This window comes from Lagenorhynchus albirostris, chromosome 9 (genome assembly GCF_949774975.1).
Source record: "Lagenorhynchus albirostris chromosome 9, mLagAlb1.1, whole genome shotgun sequence".
Lineage (NCBI taxonomy): Eukaryota > Metazoa > Chordata > Mammalia > Artiodactyla > Delphinidae > Lagenorhynchus > Lagenorhynchus albirostris.
This window is the reverse complement of record NC_083103.1, coordinates 36,045,565-36,065,175: the sequence shown is the minus strand read 5'-3', so window position 1 is coordinate 36,065,175 and position 19,611 is coordinate 36,045,565. Positions and strand designations below refer to the sequence as shown.

Below are 19,611 nucleotides of genomic sequence, written 5' to 3'. Positions count from 1 at the left end.
ACAGGGGAGCTGTCGTCTGGAAGCCTGAGGAACAGCCTCATTTAGTTGCTTGAGAGAGGCGGCAGCCGGTAACAGAGGAGCGGTCCTTGGGGGATGGAAGTCCCCTTAGTCTGTGAGTGACTGTCTCCTCAAGGATGTCGAGGAGCACGGGGAGGGTCTTTGATGGGGCACTCGTGCCCAGATACCCACTGCTTCTCAGTGTTCTGGGCAAAGCATCTCCCTGCCTGGGGTCTGACAGCCTCTTGACCAACTTTCTCCAGGAGAGCTGGTGAGTCTGGCTGCAGTGTCAGGGAAAAGGTACGGCCTTTGAAGTCAGGGTTGAGCTCCTAGCTCTGTGGCATCCTTGGATAAGCTCAACCTCTCCAAGCCTCTGCCTCCCCGTGATTACATAAAATCACGGTAACTAGGCTTATCTTGAAGGGTGGGTGTGAGAGCGATATGGACATTCTTTATCTGAACATGCTTTCAGATAAATGAGCCTAATTCGTTTTCTTTTTTCTTTTTTTTTTTTCTGGCTGTGCCACTCTGCTTACGGGATCTCAGTTCCCCGACCAGGGGTTGAACCCCGGCCCTCTGCAGTTGAAAGCGCTGAGTCCTAACCATTGGACCTCCAGGGAATTCCCTCAGAACCTAATTCTCAGTAGTTGCTCAGATGGTTCATTTCGTTTGTTTCCTTTCCTTTCCATTTCCTTTTCCTTTTTCCCTTTCCTTCCTTCCTTCCTTCCTCTATATCACCTATACCTCTGCTTCTTTCCTCTATTCGTGTCAGGAACCAAAAGTTGACTGTTATTCATGTCCTTTCTTTGTAGTGTCAGAGCATTTTTTTTTTTTTTTTTTTTTTTTTTTTGCGGTACGCGGGCCTCTCACTGCTGTGGCCTCTCCCGTTGCAGAGCACAGGCTCCGGATGCGCAGGCTCAGCGGCCATGGCTCACAGGGCCAGCCGCTCCACGGCATGTGGGATCTTCCCGGACCGGGGCACGAACCCGTGTCCCCTGCATCAGCAGGCGGACTCAACCACTGCGCCACCAGGGAAGCCCTGTCAGAGCATTTTGTCTTAAGTTTTGCAGCATTTTGTTTTTAGGACAGTGTGTTGGTGGCAGAAGACTTCTCACACATGAACATCACTTCCCCACATCCCTTTCATCTATCTCTTCCTGTCCTTGTGACTCGGCATTTTCTCTCAGTCTGTGGAAGGTTCCATTCCAGGTGCCAAGGTACAAAAAAGGCATATGTCAAGATTCCTCTCATTTTCACTGCCTTTGAAATTTTAATAAAATATACAAGGGGGAAAAAGTGGTAATTCCATGTGAGTTTACTTTTGGCTACTGAAGGAACAAAATTCTGAATTCTGTGGCAAGGATTCCTGTCCTGTGTGACCTTGAGTAATCCTGGGCTCTCTGGATGCTCTCGGGTGATGGTCTGGACGTAAGGATAGGGTTTGGCTAGGGTGTGGGTGGGGCACCCCTTGTGCCACCTGCTGGGTCCTGCTGCTCCTGACTTGAGGCAAGTTACCTTTCCTCTTCACACCTGTGCTTTCCTTGTCTGTCAAATACAGATAAAAGTGCAAGTTTAGAGGATTAGATGAGCTAATAATGTGTGCAGAGGCACCCAGTGCCCAGTAAGAAAGGCGGCAGGTAATGATGCTGACGCTGATCCTAGTTTCTGTTATTAGTGGGACTCAGACTTTAGCCAGTGTAGCATCTCAGTCCGCGGGGGATGGTGTGGGCTTGAAGACGGCAGCGTCTCTGGCTTCTTAGAGGCTTGTGGCCTAAGAGCACAAAAGACAAGTACCCTGTTCACCTTAATGCAAGACAGAAATAGATTAAATGCTAAAGTGCCGGAGATTTTCAGAGGGGGGACAGTTGGTGACAAAAGAGCCACTGTTAAAATTGAGTCCCTCCACCTTGAGCTCATTGCGCCCACCGTCAGCTCTCTGAGACACCTGTCTGTTATCACCCCTGTTTCACGCACAAGGTAACAATCTCAAAGAAGCTCAGCCACTTCCTTCAGGGTCACACACAGCACAGGAGGGAGTTGCAGCACCTAGTACTTGACCTCAAGTCTGTCCGACCCCAAGCCCACGCTCTTCCCTCCACCTCCCGCCCCATGGCTGCACCTCGTTCCTCAGCGCCTTGGTTCCATCCTCTCGCTCTCAGAAGACTGGCCTCCCCTCTTCAGTCTCTGGGGAACCTGGGCCCTCAGGGGAGAACTCTCCCATCTTCCAGGCCCTCTTCCTCCTTGAGTGTGGCTGTTTCCCTGCCTTCCCTCTTGGATGCTGAAGGAGTAAGTGGGCTTACAGTAGGAGTAGCTACAGAAAGGAGGTACCACTTGAGATGGGCACAGCTGGCAAAGGGGAGGGTGCAGCTCTTTGTACATCCCACGTGGCTGTCCTGCTGGCCCTCCTGTTGTAAGCTCTGGGGGCAGAGAGCCTGGCCCTTCTTCATCTTTTAATCCCTCCTGGTGCCACCACATGACCTGGCACACAGCTCAGCAGGGATTTGCTAAGGAGATGTGAACTCACAGCCAGTGTAATGTCCCGGGGCAGAGGCCGCTGTGCGGAGAGCAGCTGGGAAGCCTACCACCCTGGACCACATACATTGCGGGGCTGTGATGGTTGGATGATTGTTCTTTCCAGAGGGGGATTCAACTGTAGTCCCAGACCAGGGATGTGTGCACTCTCTCTGCCACTGGGGTGGAATCAGTTCTGGAGGTCCCACCCAGAGGCTAGGCTGGAACTGCTCCAGAATTGGAGCTGGGGAACCACCGGCCAGCCAGGGTGGAAGGAGAATCTACTGGGTGTAGGTGTTATGTTAGGTGCCCCTGGACGTGCAGCATCCTCAAGTCCTTGGACTTGTTCTCCAGGAAGGCAGCATAGCCTGATGGCTAAAATATGGGCTCTGCACTCAGGCTCCCTGGAATCCTTGCACTGTGTGATCTTGGGCAATTTTCTTTTCCACTCTGTGCCTCAGTGTTCTCATGTAAAATCGAGACTACGAACTATAACCTCCTCATAGGTTTCTGGTGAAGATTAAATTAAATGGTGCATGTAAAGCACTTTAGCCCAGTGCCTAGCACATAGTAAATGTTTAGTAAATTTTAATTGTTACTGCTCCTACTATTAGCATCACTATAATTTGATCAGGGAAAATAACGTATAGGAGCATTAAAGGAATAATTAATGCAGTACCCCAGGATGTGGTATGTACTAAGTTTTCAGTACCTCTTAGAGTGTAAAAGAATGTGTTAGAATGTACTTGAACATAAGCTCCAGGAGGTTGATGATTCGTATTGATATTTTGTTCTCATTAATTGTAGTATTGCCAGTACCCAAAGCTTGCTTGGCACACAGCGGTACCGGTAAATATTTGTTGAGTGAATGTTTCCAAAGCCAAGATATTTTCTGCCTCAGGGCCTTTGCACATACTCTTCCCTCTACCTGGCATGCTCTTCCCTAAGCTCTTCTCTCGGTAAGTTTCTGCTCATTCTTTAGGACACTTCTTCAAGAAGGCCTTACCAGACCACTGTACCTTACCCCCATCATCATAATCTAAATTACATCACTGCCTGTAATTCTCTCTCAGACTCCTTGTCTTTTTCCATTTATTTGTCTTATATTTCCAATCCCTGCCTCTTTCACTGGATCATAAACTTCAGAAGGGATGGGAACCAGTCTTACTCACAGGTCCTCAGACCCACCATAGTGCCCGGCAAACCATGGGCATGGAGGAAATTCTGGTTGAATGACTACACTGGAAGATTTAGAGGAAGGAACACAGGCTGGTGTAGTTGGGACACGGAGCAAGTACCGTGAGTTTCCACTTCTCTGTAAAACTGAGATGAAGACAGTTCTACTTACCTGCTTACCCTCCTTGACCAGACAGCGGTCGGGTCGGATGAGGTCGTTTTGTTAAAGTGTGCTGTAGCTCGAGAAGCATGTGTTCGCCGACCGATTCGCTCATTTCCTCACCGAGCCTGATTGCGTGCCTGCTGTGGGGACGCCTCTGTCTCTGTCCTTTGCCGCAGCTGAACGACGAGCTTCTTGCAGCCCAGGAGTGTTTCTGTCCTCCTCTCTATGCCTGGTACCTCGTGGAGATGTTTGAGGAATGACCAAACAACTGAAGGCACCCATGAGGTGGCTGAGGGAGAGGGGGGAGGCTGTGGTGGCGATAGAGAGGCGATTGAACTTGGGCTGCTTGTCTGTATGCATCTTTGCTCCCACTCTGCCAGCGTATTCCGTGCAGGAAGCCATCGGTACTAATCTCGAGTGACGAGCATCAGGCCAGATTCTTGCCAGGGGGTCGTTTTGATTTGCTGCCTTGCTGGTGTTGCCCACGCTTGGTAGTTAAGTACAGCAAATATGGGACCTGTGTCGCAGGGGAGCCGCCCTAAACTGCTGCTGACCACCCTTCCCCATTCACTGCACTGCTGCTCCCCGCTGAAGTCTGCTCAGACTGGCCCCAACCCCTAGGGAGGCCCCCAAAGCTTTCTGGTTAGCGAGTTATGGCTTTTAACTGCAGCACATGATTAACCATCACGCTTCTGTCCCCTCCTGGGCTCCGTGGCCAGCAGGTCAGGCCTCTTCCAAAGAAAGCTGGCTAATTATATCCCCCGTCTGCACAAAATCCCACAAGAGGAGCCAGCAGCGGCATATGAATGGAGCTGGGTGGGAGCACATGGTGTCGTGGGGAGGAAGTGGCTTCTGAGGCTTCGCTTCCTCTCGGCCCCTCTCTCTCCCTGATTCGAGGGGAGCTAGCAGCCGCCCTCTCTCGCTCGCTCTCGGTGCGTTAGACTGTGGCGCTGTGGTAGATCCAGAGATCTGGCTGCCGGTGGAGTGATCGGGAGCTGTTGAACAAAGGGAAATGGGCTGGGAGGCCGTGAGCTGGGTAGAGCTCAGGCTGCCGGAGCTCGAGGAGGCTGGTCGCCAAGTGGCAGAGCTGGTGGCTGAATTTTTGTCACAGCTCCGTCCACTGGTTCTCCTCCATGGGGCTCTGTCCCTCGTTTTCCTCTGGCTCTTTTTACTCTCCTCCCTCACTCCCTTTTAGGACATATTCGTATTCTTTACTTTCCTTGGACCCAACATATCAGGCTTCCTAACAAGACAACCAGAGTACAAGGCCCAAACATTTTAAAGTAGTCATCTGTTATTTTTCCCTTAACTTGTCCAGGGCATGGGCATTTTTGCTCTGGGGTGAGGGGCTCTCTAGCCTGGGGTTTGAGAAAGACTAATTCAGAGGGTCTCCTTCGCAGACCGACGCTGAGAAGCACTCACAGGTGGAGAGGAATTCCCTGTGGTCCGGCGATGATGTCAAGAAGTCAGACGGAGGGTCAGACAGCGGCATAAAGATGGAGCCGGGGTCGAAGTGGAGGCGGAATCCTTCTGATGTGTCTGACGAGTCCGACAAAAGCACGTCGGGCAAGAAGAACCCCGTCATCTCTCAGACAGGCTCGTGGCGGCGAGGCATGACAGCTCAGGTGGGCATCACCATGCCGAGGACGAAGCCGGCTGCCCCGGCAGGCACGCTGAAGACCCCAGGAACTGGTGAGTCAGGCATGCGTGGGCACTTGTCATTTTCAAAACCTGAACCGCAGTCACTCTAGCGAGGGCTTGATGATATTTTTAAATCCCTATAAAATGCACAGGTATTTCTTCTTAGGGTTTAGACTCTGCTCATAGCCAGCTTTCAGAAAGGTTCACATCCTTACCTTTCTCCAAGTGGAAGTATGTAAGCATGAGAGCCTCTGAAATTCTGAAGATGGTTCAACTGCCGAGACATGTTGAATCGGTTTAAGCATGTGCTGGGTCGGAGCTAACATACCCAGTGAAGGCTGTTCAAGAGCACGTGGTTAGGAGCTGTCGGTGTGTTGAATTGACGTTGTCCGTGATTTAAGGATGTATGTAACCGAGGGCAGTGTTTTTGCAGGAAGGTGGGGTACCCCTTGAAAATGATAGGGACAGCTTTTCAATGGACAGAGGGAGAATGGCCAATAAAACACAAGGTCTCTTTCCCAGACATATCAGTAATTGGCTGGCTTTGCTTTATTCTGGGTAAATCTAGACTGCTTTGCGAATGAGGAAAACCATTGACATCTCCTAAAAGCCTCACGGTGACAGTTGTAGACGCGCTTATCTTTATAAAAAGCCCTTTCCTCTGTCTCCCAAGGGGACTGCTTTCCCCCAGGAGAAAGCGAGCTAGTTCTTTGGAGGAGGGGAGAATTTTAAACAGTCAGCTGGCGGAGCTGACTTCTTGGTCTGCAGGCTAACCTTTCCGATCTCTCTCTCAGGAAAAACAGATGATGCAAAGGTGTCTGAGAAAGGAAGGCTGTCTCCCAAAGCCTCCCAGGTGAAACGCTCCCCGTCAGATGCTGGCCGCAGCAGTGGCGATGAATCCAAGAAACCCCTCCCCGGCAGCTCCAGGACGCCCACTGCCAACGCCAACAGCTTTGGGTTCAAGAAGCAGAGTGGCTCTGCCGCTGGTTTGGCCATGATCACAGCCAGTGGGGCCACTGTCACCAGCAGGTCAGCCACACTGGGCAAAATCCCAAAGTCGTCCGCACTTGTCGGTCGGTCCACCGGTCGGAAGACAAGCATGGATGGGGCTCAGAATCAGGATGATGGGTATCTGTCTCTTAGCTCCCGGACAAATTTACAGTACCGGAGTCTGCCAAGGCCCAGTAAATCCACCAGCCGGAATGGGGCTGGGAACAGGTCTAGTACCAGCAGCATAGATTCCAACATCAGTAGCAAGTCAGCAGGCCTGCCGGTGCCCAAGCTGAGGGAGCCTTCCAAGACAGCCCTGGGCAGCTCTCTGCCAGGTCTGGTCAACCAGACCGATAAGGAGAAAGGCATCTCGTCCGACAACGAGAGCGTGGCTTCCTGTAACTCAGTGAAGGTGAACCCGGCAGCCCAGCCTGTGTCTAGTGCGGCTCAGGCCACTCTCCAGCCAGGGGCCAAGTACCCTGATGTGGCCTCTCCCACGCTCCGCAGGTAAGTGGGTAAATGGCACTGAGCGGAACTGGAATACGTGGAGTGGCATCCTGGATTAATAACTTCCTGTTTTCTTAGCTGAAGCCGCCTCTGGTTTTCTCCACTTCAGTCCTTGGGCAAAGCTGTTTGGTCGGATGCTGCCAGCAATTCTGCTCAACTGATTATTTTCCCATGTTGGCATGAAAAACATAAGCCTCTGGAATCAATCATCCTGGGTTTGAATCCTAGGTCCACCTTAACTAGCCACCATGTAACCTCTCTTAATACGTCTGCCTCCGTTTTCTCATCTGTAAAATTGGGATGATGATACCTACCTACAGGTTCTTGTGTCCATTAATCTACGTAGCTACATCTGGCCCATAGTAAGTACTCAATAAAAGTTAGCTACCATCGAAGATGAGATCCTAATACTCCCTTAGATCTGGAAGCAGTTTTGTTTTTAATCTGTGGCTCAGATTCCTCATCTTTATGCCAGACAGTGGCATAATGGCCAGATCTTTTCCCCAAATAGTCCAGTATCCCCCACATACGTTTTTATACTGCGCGCGTAATTCCAAATCAGTGCCTGAAATTTTAGCTTCCTTTAAAAAAAAAAAAGAAAGAAAAAACAACTCAAAGCAGAAGTGTTTTTGAAAAAGAGAATTTGATTTCCTATTACCTGAAAAAGGCATTTTCCTGTACTTCCACAACGGGTGGAAATTTGTACGTTAAAATTGATTATTCGCTTTAAACTGCAGCTGCATAGAGCAGAGTTCATCCTACCTTTTCAGGAAATTTCTTGTCGTAAGAAAGAGTAAGTCCAAGGATAGAAAATTTAGCAGTGAAAAAATAAGAATTATGTGCACATGTACATATTTGGGGATGAATGGGAATGTTTGCAAAGCCTTCAGAAGAAGCATTCCACATGAAAGGTATAATGCAGCAGTTCACTGTTCTTTGTCTAGACTTGATTATTAGAATTTCAGTAATGATTATTTTTTCAGGGGAAAGTCTTATTGGGCTGCTCTTTGTTGTTTTAACAGGTTGCCTTGTAAATGAAAATTTTCTCTGCTTCTTGCCTCAAGTATTATATGTAATATTCACTCTTTGGTATTATAGATTTCCTTTAGTAACTACAAAGGCATTTGACTAGACCCTTAGGCTAGTGTAATAGAATACTTGAAAATGCATGCAGCTTCTTAGGCTGTGAATTGAGCACCTTTCAGCCCACTCCTGGCAATTACATTTTTCCTAAATTGTTAAGGTGTTCTGAATTCTCTCGTTGTGCATTAGTATGAAGAAGAGGAATCTTAGGTGAAGTGTGGTAGCTCTCTTCAAATGGTTTGAAGGACTAACAGACAAAAGATTGGGCTTTTTCTGTGTAGTTACACATAGCAGGATTAGGAGCAAGGCATAAAAGTTGGAAGAAGGTGGGTTAGATTTTGGTTTTGTAACAATTGGAAGTGCTTGGCAACGGAGCCAGTTAGCCTTTGGAGTATAAAGTAGTGAGGTCCCTGACACTGGAGGTGTGTAAGTACTCTAAAGCCAAGGTTCTGCAACAGGATAGTTCTTTCTCTGTCACCAGGCAAAAAGTGTTCCTCTTCTGTCACCAGACATTGTAGTGAGGGTTGATTGTGTGTTTGTTTATTTTTACAACAATTGGGATTTGTAACAACTGTTTGGAGAGGTCGGAGGTCAAACTCACACCACTTTGCCTAGCTGGGTGAAAGGCAACCTGCCTATCCTAGTATGTAGTAGTATAGTCTCTTTTTGGAGATACCTGTTCCATGACAGTTTTAGTGGATAGAATAAAGCCGTTACATTTCTAGAGTATGTACTGTCCTTCGACTTTAAGACAGTTTCTCCATCCTACCAGAGAACCCTCTGCCAACGGAAGAGGGAAGTGTCTGTGCCATTCCCTGTGTTCTGACAGCACATTTGTGGTCATGAGCAGTGGGGGAGATGACATGCAATGGCATTTCTGTGTGTCTATCACAGAGACACAGTTCACACCCAGCGTGTCTGGTTGAACATCTTGTGAACCCCACAAGGTTTGTGTGTATCACTGGACAGTACTAGCTCTCTGGACCTAAAAGACACATCTTTCAGGCTGGGCTTTCATGTGAGAATACATCTGAGAGGCTGCATTGCCCAGGCCGCCTCCAGATCCAGCCTCCTGTTCTTGATTCTGCATGTTTGCTTAGAGATCAAAGAAACCAACTCCTTTGGAGCTGAACTGTCATAAACGGAGTGCCTGCTTTGTGCCTGGTATCATGGATACAAAGGTGATCTTTTCCCTTGAGATGTTTCCTGGGCAAGGGCAGTTTTCTAGTTACTCTATTTATGGAAAGAAAGGAAAGCAAGATGTTGGACCAGCGAGGGATAGGCCTGTAGAAAATTACTCCCCGTCTCCCTTTGGCTCAGGTAGATCCAGGGTCTCAGCAGCATCCTAGAACTTGAAGGTGGAGCCTTTGCTCCACCAGTGCCCTGGCCCGCTGTGTGGCAGCCTTTCCCAGGGGAGCGCCTCGAGCTGTAGAAAGGACTGCGCCTCCCTCCCCAGGGACTCTCACTAGCTCCTGTGCCTCGCCCTCCTCTGACGGCCGGCGTCCCTGGGCTTTGGGTGTTCAACCCGTGTAAACCTTTGTCTCTTCGCAGACTCTTTGGTGGGAAGCCTACCAAGCAAGTGCCCATCGCCACAGCCGAAAACATGAAAAACTCGGTGGTCATCTCCAACCCTCATGCCACCCTGAGCCAGCAAGGTAACTTAGAGTCCCCCTCGGGCAGCGGCGTCCTGAGCAGCGGCAGCAGCAGCCCTCTCTACAGTAAGAACGCAGACAGCACCCAGTCCCCCCTGGCCTCCAGCCCCAGCTCCGCCCACTCGGGCCCCTCCAACAGCCTCACGTGGGGCACCAACGCCAGCAGCTCCTCGGCCGTTAGCAAGGACGGCCTGGGCTTCCAGTCGGTCAGCAGCCTCCACACCAGTTGCGAGTCCATTGACATCTCCCTGGGCAGCGGAGGGGCGCTGAGTCACAACTCCTCCACCGGCCTCATTGCCGCCTCTAAGGATGACGCCCTGACCCCCTTTGTCAGAACCAACAGTGTGAAGACCACACTGTCGGAAAGGTTGGTGCTGTGTATTTGGCTGCCTTTATCTCCCCGAAAGACGCCCTTCCGGGAGTCCAAAGATTATGTCAGGAAGCCCAAGTGTTAGCTCACCTTTGCTGGGAGATTTCTCTCTTCCTGATCACTGCCGTCTCTCCAGAGGGAAGCCAGTTGGGGATGGATTAAGCCTGGCTCTGCTTCCTGTTGTCTTTTTCACTGTGGTTTTTCTCAGTGCATGGAGCTGCTGGAAGTCTCTTGGGGGCAGATTTCATGCTGCCTTTTGAAAGGGCATTCCGCTTTCGAAGTCCTTCCTTTTTATTGTTTGCTCATCACTGCCTCTTTCCCTGCCCCTTGTAATTGTGTTGTCTGAGCAGGGGGCGGCTGCAGCCGTGGAACGTGTGGTGGGATGTTCCTTAGGCAGCTCAGTCCACACGCTGGTCCTCGGGGCAGACACCCTCCTGCTGAAGGGCCGCAGGCCAGAGCGATAGGAAATCAAGAAACCAGAATTCTCCTCAAAGCTCTGAATCTCACCGCAGTAGCGATACATGTCCATTTTCTCCACATGGGGAAGAAAGCCAGTATCAGCTCTGGAAATGAGAAAAACGTCCTAGTCGTTGTGTATAATAACCCCACCCCCTCCTTCCAATCTAATGCACCTTCTCTTGTTTTCCACCTGCCTGGCCTTCTAGCCCTCTCTCTTCCCCTGCCGCTAGCCCTAAGTTCTGCAGAAGTACTCTGCCCAGGAAACAGGACAGGTAATGACGTTGTAGGCCGGGGACGCCACCGAGCCTCTAGCTTCCTCTGCCCCCCTGTGTCAAGCCAGATGTCTTGTATGAGGCTGTTGACCTGCGGCTTCCGCTTGTGTTCGTGGCCCCGGTGTGCTCTGTGACCCCCCCCAGACATGCCTGTGAGGGTCTGTTCCGCTGCCCACAAAACTCAGAAACAGGTGGAGAGGGGCTGGCCCCTCCTCTCCCAGCTTGGGAAGGAACCTCAAGCCTGCCACCTGGTGAGGGGCGGCAGAAGCCCTCACTGGCATCTCAGCCTCCCCGTGGCATGCTCCTGCTTCCCAGCTTCCTGCCCTTTCTCCCCTCTCCCCTCCCGCTCCGAGCCCAGAAGTGACCTGCCGCCCACCACGCGGCTCTGCGGCCCTCACCTTTGTCTCCCACACCCCTGCTCCCCACGCAGCTGGCTCTTTGCCCTCTCAAAGGCCTCTGCTGCGGATCGGCTCTGTGTCTCGCAGGCTGTGGTGTTCTGTGTGCCCGTTTTCTGTAAGAAGAATATGTGGAGTGTTGTTGGCCCCCAGATGGCCTGAGGGTGGGCCTCAGACATGGATCTTGACCTTGAGTTTGTGGGGAAGCCATGGCTTGGCCAAACGTAATGAGCAGATGTTGTTTCGTGCCAGGGGGAAAAAAATTAATGAAAACCCTCTTCACCCCATTAACAGCGACAACTTTGCTTTTGTCAGACTCATAGACCAAGCCTTTAAACCTAGCTCTTTGGAAATCCGAATGCTGTGACTTTATCAGCCAGCAGGTCGTAACGTGCCCCGACTCTGCCCAGGGCTCAGCTCCTAGCTCCGCCCAATGACAGCCTCGGAAACTGAGAGGGACCTGGAATTCACTTGTTACAGATGAATTCCAAATATGCAGACTGCTGGCCTCTTGAAACTCTCCAGCAAGTCCCTTCTCTCACTTGAAGTCATCGCCAGTGGCATTTGGTGGCGGGCCAGAGGGCTTAGGGGTGCGGGGAGCCCGGCGTGTCTCTCTGCCACGGAAGGCATGGGCTCTGCTTCCAGATGGGGGGCAGATCCTGAGTTGGGCTTTGAACCCGTGGAAAAGGTGGAGCAGTTGGGGCCGAGTGGATCGGGCCTCCTGGGGACGGGGGTGGAGGATGCCTGGGTGTGAGCGCAGGCCTGGGTTTCCTTTGTTCCCGTGGCTGTGGATGTGTTGCATGCAGAGGACCCCTCCCTGGTGAAGTGAGTCTCTTCCCCCAGATCTCTTGGCTCTTTCCCCCCCTCACATGGCCTGCTTTCCCTGTGCTTCTCTGAGGTTCTTATGTTTGTTTTGACTTTCCTACAGTGACCCGCACCTTGATAGGAACACTTTGCCTAAAAAAGGACTCAGGTATCTGGGTTTTCTCCTTGCATCCGTGCCATCTGGTGTGGCTCTGGGGCTTGGCTGTGTGGCTCTCTCGTGGCTGGTGGGGCTTGGGCTGGGCTGGGGGTCCCCGCTTTGGCAGCAGGACCCTGTGGACGATGGCTCCCCTCGCAACCCTCTCGTTCTCATCTCTCTGTGTGTCGGCTTCTTTGCTTGAGCAGAGGCTGTGCTCTTTCAGGCTTACTGTGGTCAGACCATCTCATGACAGCCATCCCTGAGCAAGCCCGGAGAGCGGTGACCGCTTCTTCTGGGGCCAGTGGGTTTAATCGCTGATCACTTTGCCATGACCATTCCATTCACGGGCTGTCTTCCAAGAGAAAGGATATGACTTGTAGCATGTTGGTTTGTCAGCCGGGACACAGAGCAAAGGAGAGAAATATCCCCCCCCACCCCACCGCCCCGCCAATTTGAAGATTTTTAACTTTCTGGCCCACGGAAAGTTGCTGAGGACAGGTGCTTTGCACTTGGCTGAATATTCTAATCGAAAATCGGGTCAATTTTCAATGCCCAGCAAGACATGGGTGTGTTCATTTTTTTGATGTAAAGAAAGTAAGGACTTTCTTTGCAAGAGCGAATGTCCTCGCATTCACTGTAAGTGATGGCTCGTTTTTGGCGCCGGTCCTGGTGAAACAAGATGCTATAAGTCACCACTGCTCACGCCATCCACCTCACTTTGCCACCCAGAAGAACTTCAGCCCTAACGCCTGGCCCGTGATCTTAATGTCCCATGGTTACAGCTGTCGTTTCTCCCGCTCTCTAAACACCTCGTTCTTTGTAGCATCGGCTTCACCCCGCACCAAGCAGTAAGTGCTTTCGCAAAACATGGAACTTGGAATGAAATGTTTCGTTGCTGTCGTGTATGTCTGTAGTTAATAACCAGCAGTACTTAAGGCTGAGAGCATTTTGACCAGTAATGGGAGGTAGGTATCAATGCTTCCTTTCAACAGGAGTTCCGAGTAAAGCCAAATCTAAAAATCTAAGAATAAAAGTATTGAAAAAGCCCCACCCGACCTCCAGACGGAGGAAGTTCAGCACGGTGGCCTTCGAGGGGGCAGTTGGCAAGGCCTTTAGTACTTAACAGTTTCCGTCATGCTTGTCGGCACTCAGGCTGATGCTTAAATCATATCCACTCTTCACGTGAGTTTGACCTTGACGCCCCAGCGTCGCTCCCAGAGGAAGCTCACATCTTCGAATATCGCCATTTCGTAATGCTGATGTGTATATTTCTGGAGCAGATCTATTCTGTGAAAATTATGTAGCTCTAGCTGTTAAAATCAGTTTTTAAAAAAATTCAGAATAGAGGTAAGTGACAGGGTATCCTCAGGCAATTGATGGGACCTAGAAAGTCCAACTATAGTAAAAACATTAAGGAAGAATCGTGTTTATGTTCCCTCTCACTGTGACTCCCTTTCTAGCTCACCCGCTCCGTACACACACACATCCAATACCAACACACTGACAACACCTTGTCCTAAGTCAAGAGGACCCCTCTATTTACGTAATCCGTAGTAACCCCACGGTAATCTGTTTATAAGTCCAAAGTACTCTGGCCACTGGGGCACTTTAGACATTCGAGATGCTGCCTGTGGGCATAATGAGAAGAGCCCACTGGCAGCATCCGTAATGGATTTGGGAATCAGACAAATATGGATTGAAATCTCGGCACGTGATTCAAGGCAGGCCGTCACCTTCCCTGAATGTAAAACAGGAATAATAGCATCTGTGTTGCTGGGAGAGTCCGAGGCTTCAGTAAGATAACGTCTGTGAAGGCACCTGGCACGTTGGGGACGTTCAATAAATCATTACCAAATACATTTCAGAATTAATGACGAGGTGGACCCCGTGACTTCTGAAGACCCTCCCCTGTGTGAGACCCAATGATTTGGGTTCCTTTTGTGAAGACTGGTTTCTACCAGATTCTAGTAACTACTGTCAGCGTCGGTCTCCTCATACCTTCCTCTGCGTGTCTGGTTTCTGATACTCCGTGATTCATGGCCACTTACTTGCCCTCCAGAATGCAGATGCCATGAGCTATCTAATTAAAACTTCCTCAGAGCTCTGACAGCAGCTTGTTTTGCTGCTTCAGTCCTGTCAAGGTGGAGGCTTTGAAATGACACCGTCATGAATCAACATGTTACAGATACGCCCAGGGACGGCTCGTTTGAGCGTTTACCCATCTTGTTCCCTTTACGTAGTTCCCTCAAAACTGAAAGGAATTGCAGTTTTCCCCCAAAGACAGCCAAGTGGCAAAAAAGGTTTTGAGAAACTTTGTGAGTTTCGGGATGTGTAGCGATCTGATTTTTCAAACGTCACCTTTGGATGTATATTTTCTTTTTATATGTTTATCGTCAGCTCCAGAGAGCTCATTTTCATAAGCGTTGTTCGTAGTTAATCCCAGCCTGATTTCTGTCTGTCCAGGTACACCCCCACCTCCCAGCTTCGCACACAAGAAGACGCAAAAGAATGGTTACGGTCCCACTCTGCAGGAGGCCTGCAGGACACGGCCGCCAACTCTCCTTTCTCCTCTGGCTCCAGTGTAACTTCTCCCTCCGGAACAAGATTCAACTTTTCTCAGCTTGGTGAGTAGCTACTTGGCATTAACTGTGTTGATCAGCGCCTTAGGGCAGAGGTTATCTTGCATTTTGAAAGAGACCTGTGGTCACATCACTCTCAGTATCTGATCAGCCCTCAGCAGTGTAGTTTGATTATAGGCAGTTGATAGCAAAAGAAAAGAAAAATGTGTTTTGGTTCTCTATCGGTATTGATATAGGTGGGGTTATAGCAAAGAGCAAACCATCCACGGAATGAGAAGAATGTATTCTAAGACCTCTGAAGATGTAGGTTTTATAGCGTATCCCATGTTTGGTCATCCTCATTGCTTTATTAAACCGGAAATAAAGATCAGGTTTTGACCGAGCAGATATTCTTGGAAATGCCTACCGGTGACATCATGCTTTGGCACAGTGAGGAAAGGAAAAGAATTTGTAACACGGTCCCTGCTGACATGTCAACGGATGCTTCTTTTAGAGAGACAGACACCCACACAGACTCATAGATAGGTAAAAGAGAACAGTCCAAAGCTTTCTATGAATCCGTGTAAAAACTGCATATGATCCGGTAGCAAGTATACACAGAAAAAGGAAAGAACAGTCCTGGCTGAAGTGACTGGGAACGGTTACACGAAGGTGGCAGGATGAGAGCTGCTCCTTCCAAGACGGAAAGAGAGGGAAATATTTTCTCCAGTCTCATCTCGTTCTTTAGAGAGGCAGCCTTTTCTGATTATTGTAAATAATAAACTCAGTCTTTCAGGACTTCTGATCAAGTAAGGGTTAACTCCTCATCGTTAATGAACCGAAGGCATACTTCTGAACTATCTTACGTTACTGAAATGGACAGGATTTTAATAAGAAAGCCAGTTTCGGCGAAGGTAAATGCACCCCTTTGCACTGAAGCTCTGCCGGCACCATTACGAACTCTTCCCCGTCTGAGACAGTGAGACCTGTGTTCATATTGTTCTTTCCTGGCTGTAACTCTTTGAGGCAAGGGCTTCTTGTCATGCACAAATGCTTCCCATCTGATCAAAAGCCCGGCTGGACTATTTTGGGCTTTTGGCTTTAGGGAGAATTGTTCCAGATGAGCCCAGAAAGTAATTAGCTCATGCCTGGAAGGTGACACTAGCTTGTCTGAATGTGCCAGGTTGGAAAGCTGAGGCCCAGAGCCTCGCTTTGGAACTGACCCACCTTTCCTCCCTCATTTTTAGCTGTAAGTGTGTTACTCAGGTGCCGGTGTGACCACCTTTGAGAAAATAGACAAGGGAGAGAAGCTGACGGGGACGGGGATGGCTCATCGTAAGCGGCCTCCTCTTCGTCCCCCTTTAGGATTTGAGCCGGGACATGAATCTCCAGCCCTTTGACTGACTCCTTTCCTTCCAGCGAGTCCCACCACTGTCACCCAGATTAGCTTGTCCAACCCGACCATGCTGAGGACCCACAGCCTCTCCAACGCCGACGGGCAGTACGACCCGTACACGGACAGCCGCTTCCGGAACAGCTCCATGTCCCTGGACGAGAAGAGCCGAACCATGAGCCGCTCGGGCTCATTCCGGGATGGGTTTGAAGAAGGTAAGAAGCAAGGAGGTTGACCCTCTCTCACGTTGTGCAGAGCGGTTAACAGTCCTCCATACCGAGTTCACTTCACTGACCTAAGAGTCCACCTGTACAAGTTTCCAACTCGCCACTTACTCTGGGGCGGGGGGCTGGGGAACTCTGAATTGTAGGGTCTGACTCTTAAGTAACCTCGCAGGACGGTAGGGAAGGACTTCCCTGGTGGCGCAGTGGTTGAGAGTCCGCCTGCCGATGCAGGGGACACGGGCTCGTGCCCCGGTCTGGGAAGATCCCACATGCCGCGGAGCGGCTGGGCCCGTGAGCCATGGCCGCTGAGCCTGCGCGTCCGGAGCCTGTGCTCCGCAACGGGAGAGGCCACAACGGTGAGAGGCCCGCGTACCGCAAAAAAAACCAAACCAAAACAAAACCTAAAAAGGACTGTAGGGAAGACAAAACACGGGTGAACCCTGGGGTTGACCGAGTTCCGCTCCGGGCGTCTCTCCCTTGGGCGTGGGCCCTAGCTTCTTGGCGCGCACTGCCGCTGGGAGATTCAGCCGGTGGCACAGCACCTTGGCAACGCCAGTTACTGGAGAGTTCGCTTCCCTGTGCCAACACACCCGTATGGCTTTGGGAGGCTGTCGGCAGCCACGCCTCTCCCCTTCGCTCCAGAATTTTCTGTTTCTTTTCTCAAGCACCATTTTTTTTAAGTTTGTTGCTTTCAGTTTTGCCCTTTTCCTGCTTTGCTTGCTAACTGGGAATATTTGGTGTTGGATTTTTATGTTTTGTTCATTTGAATCAGAACTTGGGGAGAAAACTACAGTGGGCATCTTCATCAGCCATCTTCCTAACTCAGTTCATTTCTCTTTCCTACTTCAGTCAAAGTGTGAGTTAGGTGAGCAAGCAGTCAAAATGTTGGGAAGGCACATCACCCCCACCCCCGAAAGCTTCCCACAGATGGGGATGATAAGACATTGGTGTCAGTACCGGTGACGAATGGTTAAGAATATGGGATAATAATACCAGGGTTTGAATTCCAGCTCCACTACTTCTGAGGTATATGATCTTGGGCAAGTTAACTTCACCTCTCTGTGCCTTTGTATTTTCACTGATGAAGTAGGAGTACCAGGCTCATGGAAGTATGAGAATTAAATGAGATAATATATATAAATGTTAATCCAGTAATGTTAGTACCTGTTACAGCCTGAAAACTGAGCTCCAGCATTGATGTCCTGGAAGTCCCCAGCCAGAGGAGGGGGGACTCTTGGAGCAAATGGAGCCAAGGCTGAGGGCCATGGCCCTGGTTGTGCCTTTTATGCCAGTGACAGAACAGAATGGGGGGTGGGGAGGGGAGTCACAGGCACTTCTCTCTGCTCCCAGGTCCCTGTGAGAATGGGGAAAGATGCCCAGTGTCCTCCTGGTAGGAAAGAACAAATAAACTTGTGACTGTCGAGGAAACCCCTAAACAAGTCAAGAGCGAGAGAGATGCAAGATGTCAGCTTCTGCCCTGCCCAGTGTTCTTTTTAACAAAAGTTGTAAAGAGTTTAGTTACAGAGCAGTTGCCCCCTGGTTAAGCTTCCTTAATTCTCTCCACTCTGATTTATGTATCGTTTGCGTCCATCGAGCAGACACTCGTCTGTAAATCCATCTGTGGGAACCCACTGGGACAGAGGATTAAGGAGGGGCAGAGCCTGAGTTACTGAGAGCGTTTTGCTGGATTTAAGAGCTAGAAATCAGTCGTAATCGTGGAGGGCACGTTGACCGTAAGGTGAAGGAGTAGGCAGTTTGTCTTTAACACTTTTCTGATCAGTGGGCGAACCAAGCATGGCCACAAAGCATCTCCCAGCCCTCCTGATAATGACTCATGAATGGAGAGTGCCCTGTGCCCTATTCATCTGCTGTGTCCCGTGTGTACCTGAGTGAACCGTGTTCAGTGCTGCAACTTGTCCAAACGAGCACACTTGACCTCATAAAGGTCCAGGACCGTTACAGTATCATCATCAGATGGGTTTTTTTATTCCATCTGGAATCAAGCCGTCAGGCAGCACCACTGTGGCATATCCGGGATGTCAAAGTGACATTGATATAAAGGGCTTGCCCACAAGCAGCGTCTAGACTTTTGTAAACCCTGATGATTCATGGTGATGTGGAACTGAAGCGCAGCAGTAAAACAAATTTGGGGAGAAGAGGTAGAGACTGCTGTCGATATACTAAGAAACATGTAACATCTTCATCTTTTGGGAAATTTGACATCAGATTGATTTTATTTCTTCCAAGGCTATTACATTACAAAAACAAAATAGGGCTTGTGCCATTCAGTGTTTTTAATGCCATTGGGGGACGACTTTTTTTTTTCCCCCTCTTGAATGTATAAACTCCTGGTACTGCAGAAACAGTTGGGAAAAAATCCACATCTCATGTTGGGACCGAATAGAACCTCCTTATATTGATAAGAGGCAGTTAGATATCACATGCCAGAAAGCAGAAAGAAAGTTTAGGAAGAATTAGCACAAGTACTTGAGTGAGGTTTTTGTGGGATTTAATTAGCACTTTCCATTTTGAAGGAAATGGAAGTCATAAATATGTAGATGAGGTACAGGCACGGCCCAGGTGCAACCTTTCAAGGTTATTTCAGGTAAATTAATTTCCGTCAGATGCATTATGCAATCTCCAAGTCAACTTTAATAGTGCACTTTAGGGAGATGCTTGAGGCACTTTTCAAATGAATGTTTTTGGAGAAAAAAAAATCCAGGGACTTTACCAGTCATCCCTAAGAAGTGGTGCAGTCTAAATCAGTTCACATGGAACCCACAGAAACGGAGCAGCTTATTAGTGAATAAATCTTGTGTTGCAGCTCTCCTGTGTTTCTAGCCCCTGAGTTACACTTGGATTCAAGTCCTGGCACCTCCACTGTTAGCAAGGTGACTTTGGGTAAGGGACTTGACCCTGTTCAGCCTGTTTCCTGTTCACTAGAATGTGGAAAATAAGTACAACTGTACCTACTTCAGAGGACTGAAGTGAAGATTAGGTGAGATCAATCCTGGAAGGCATTTAGCAGAATGACTTTGAAAGGGGTTTATAGTAAGTACTCAGTTCAATGGTAGCTATTGTTACAGTTGTCATGTTTGGTTTTATCCTTCTCCCCATGCGCCATTTCAACCCCATCTTGTTTATGGCAAAGTTGAACAGAGGAAGTGACTTCGGGACTTTCTGCAGCCAGAACTATGTCCTGAACTCCTGATTCTCAGCCCTCTGTGTTTCTACTCAATCCTGCCTTACACTTGTCTCT

At 49.6% G+C, this 19,611-nt stretch overlaps 1 protein-coding gene across 2 annotated transcripts in view; it reads left to right on the top strand.

Annotated features, from left to right (window-relative positions):
- NAV2 (neuron navigator 2) overlaps positions 1-19,611 on the top strand; it is a 396,632-nt gene that overhangs the window by 323,671 nt on the left and 53,350 nt on the right. For both annotated transcript variants that reach the window (XM_060159528.1, XM_060159527.1), the window contains 7 exons: positions 5,248-5,539; positions 6,283-6,985; positions 9,620-10,087; positions 10,756-10,821; positions 12,145-12,189; positions 14,641-14,801; positions 16,155-16,343. In XM_060159528.1, coding sequence (XP_060015511.1) covers positions 5,248-5,539; positions 6,283-6,985; positions 9,620-10,087; positions 10,756-10,821; positions 12,145-12,189; positions 14,641-14,801; positions 16,155-16,343 — 1,924 coding nt within the window. The remainder of the gene's footprint in view (positions 1-5,247; positions 5,540-6,282; positions 6,986-9,619; positions 10,088-10,755; positions 10,822-12,144; positions 12,190-14,640; positions 14,802-16,154; positions 16,344-19,611) is intronic.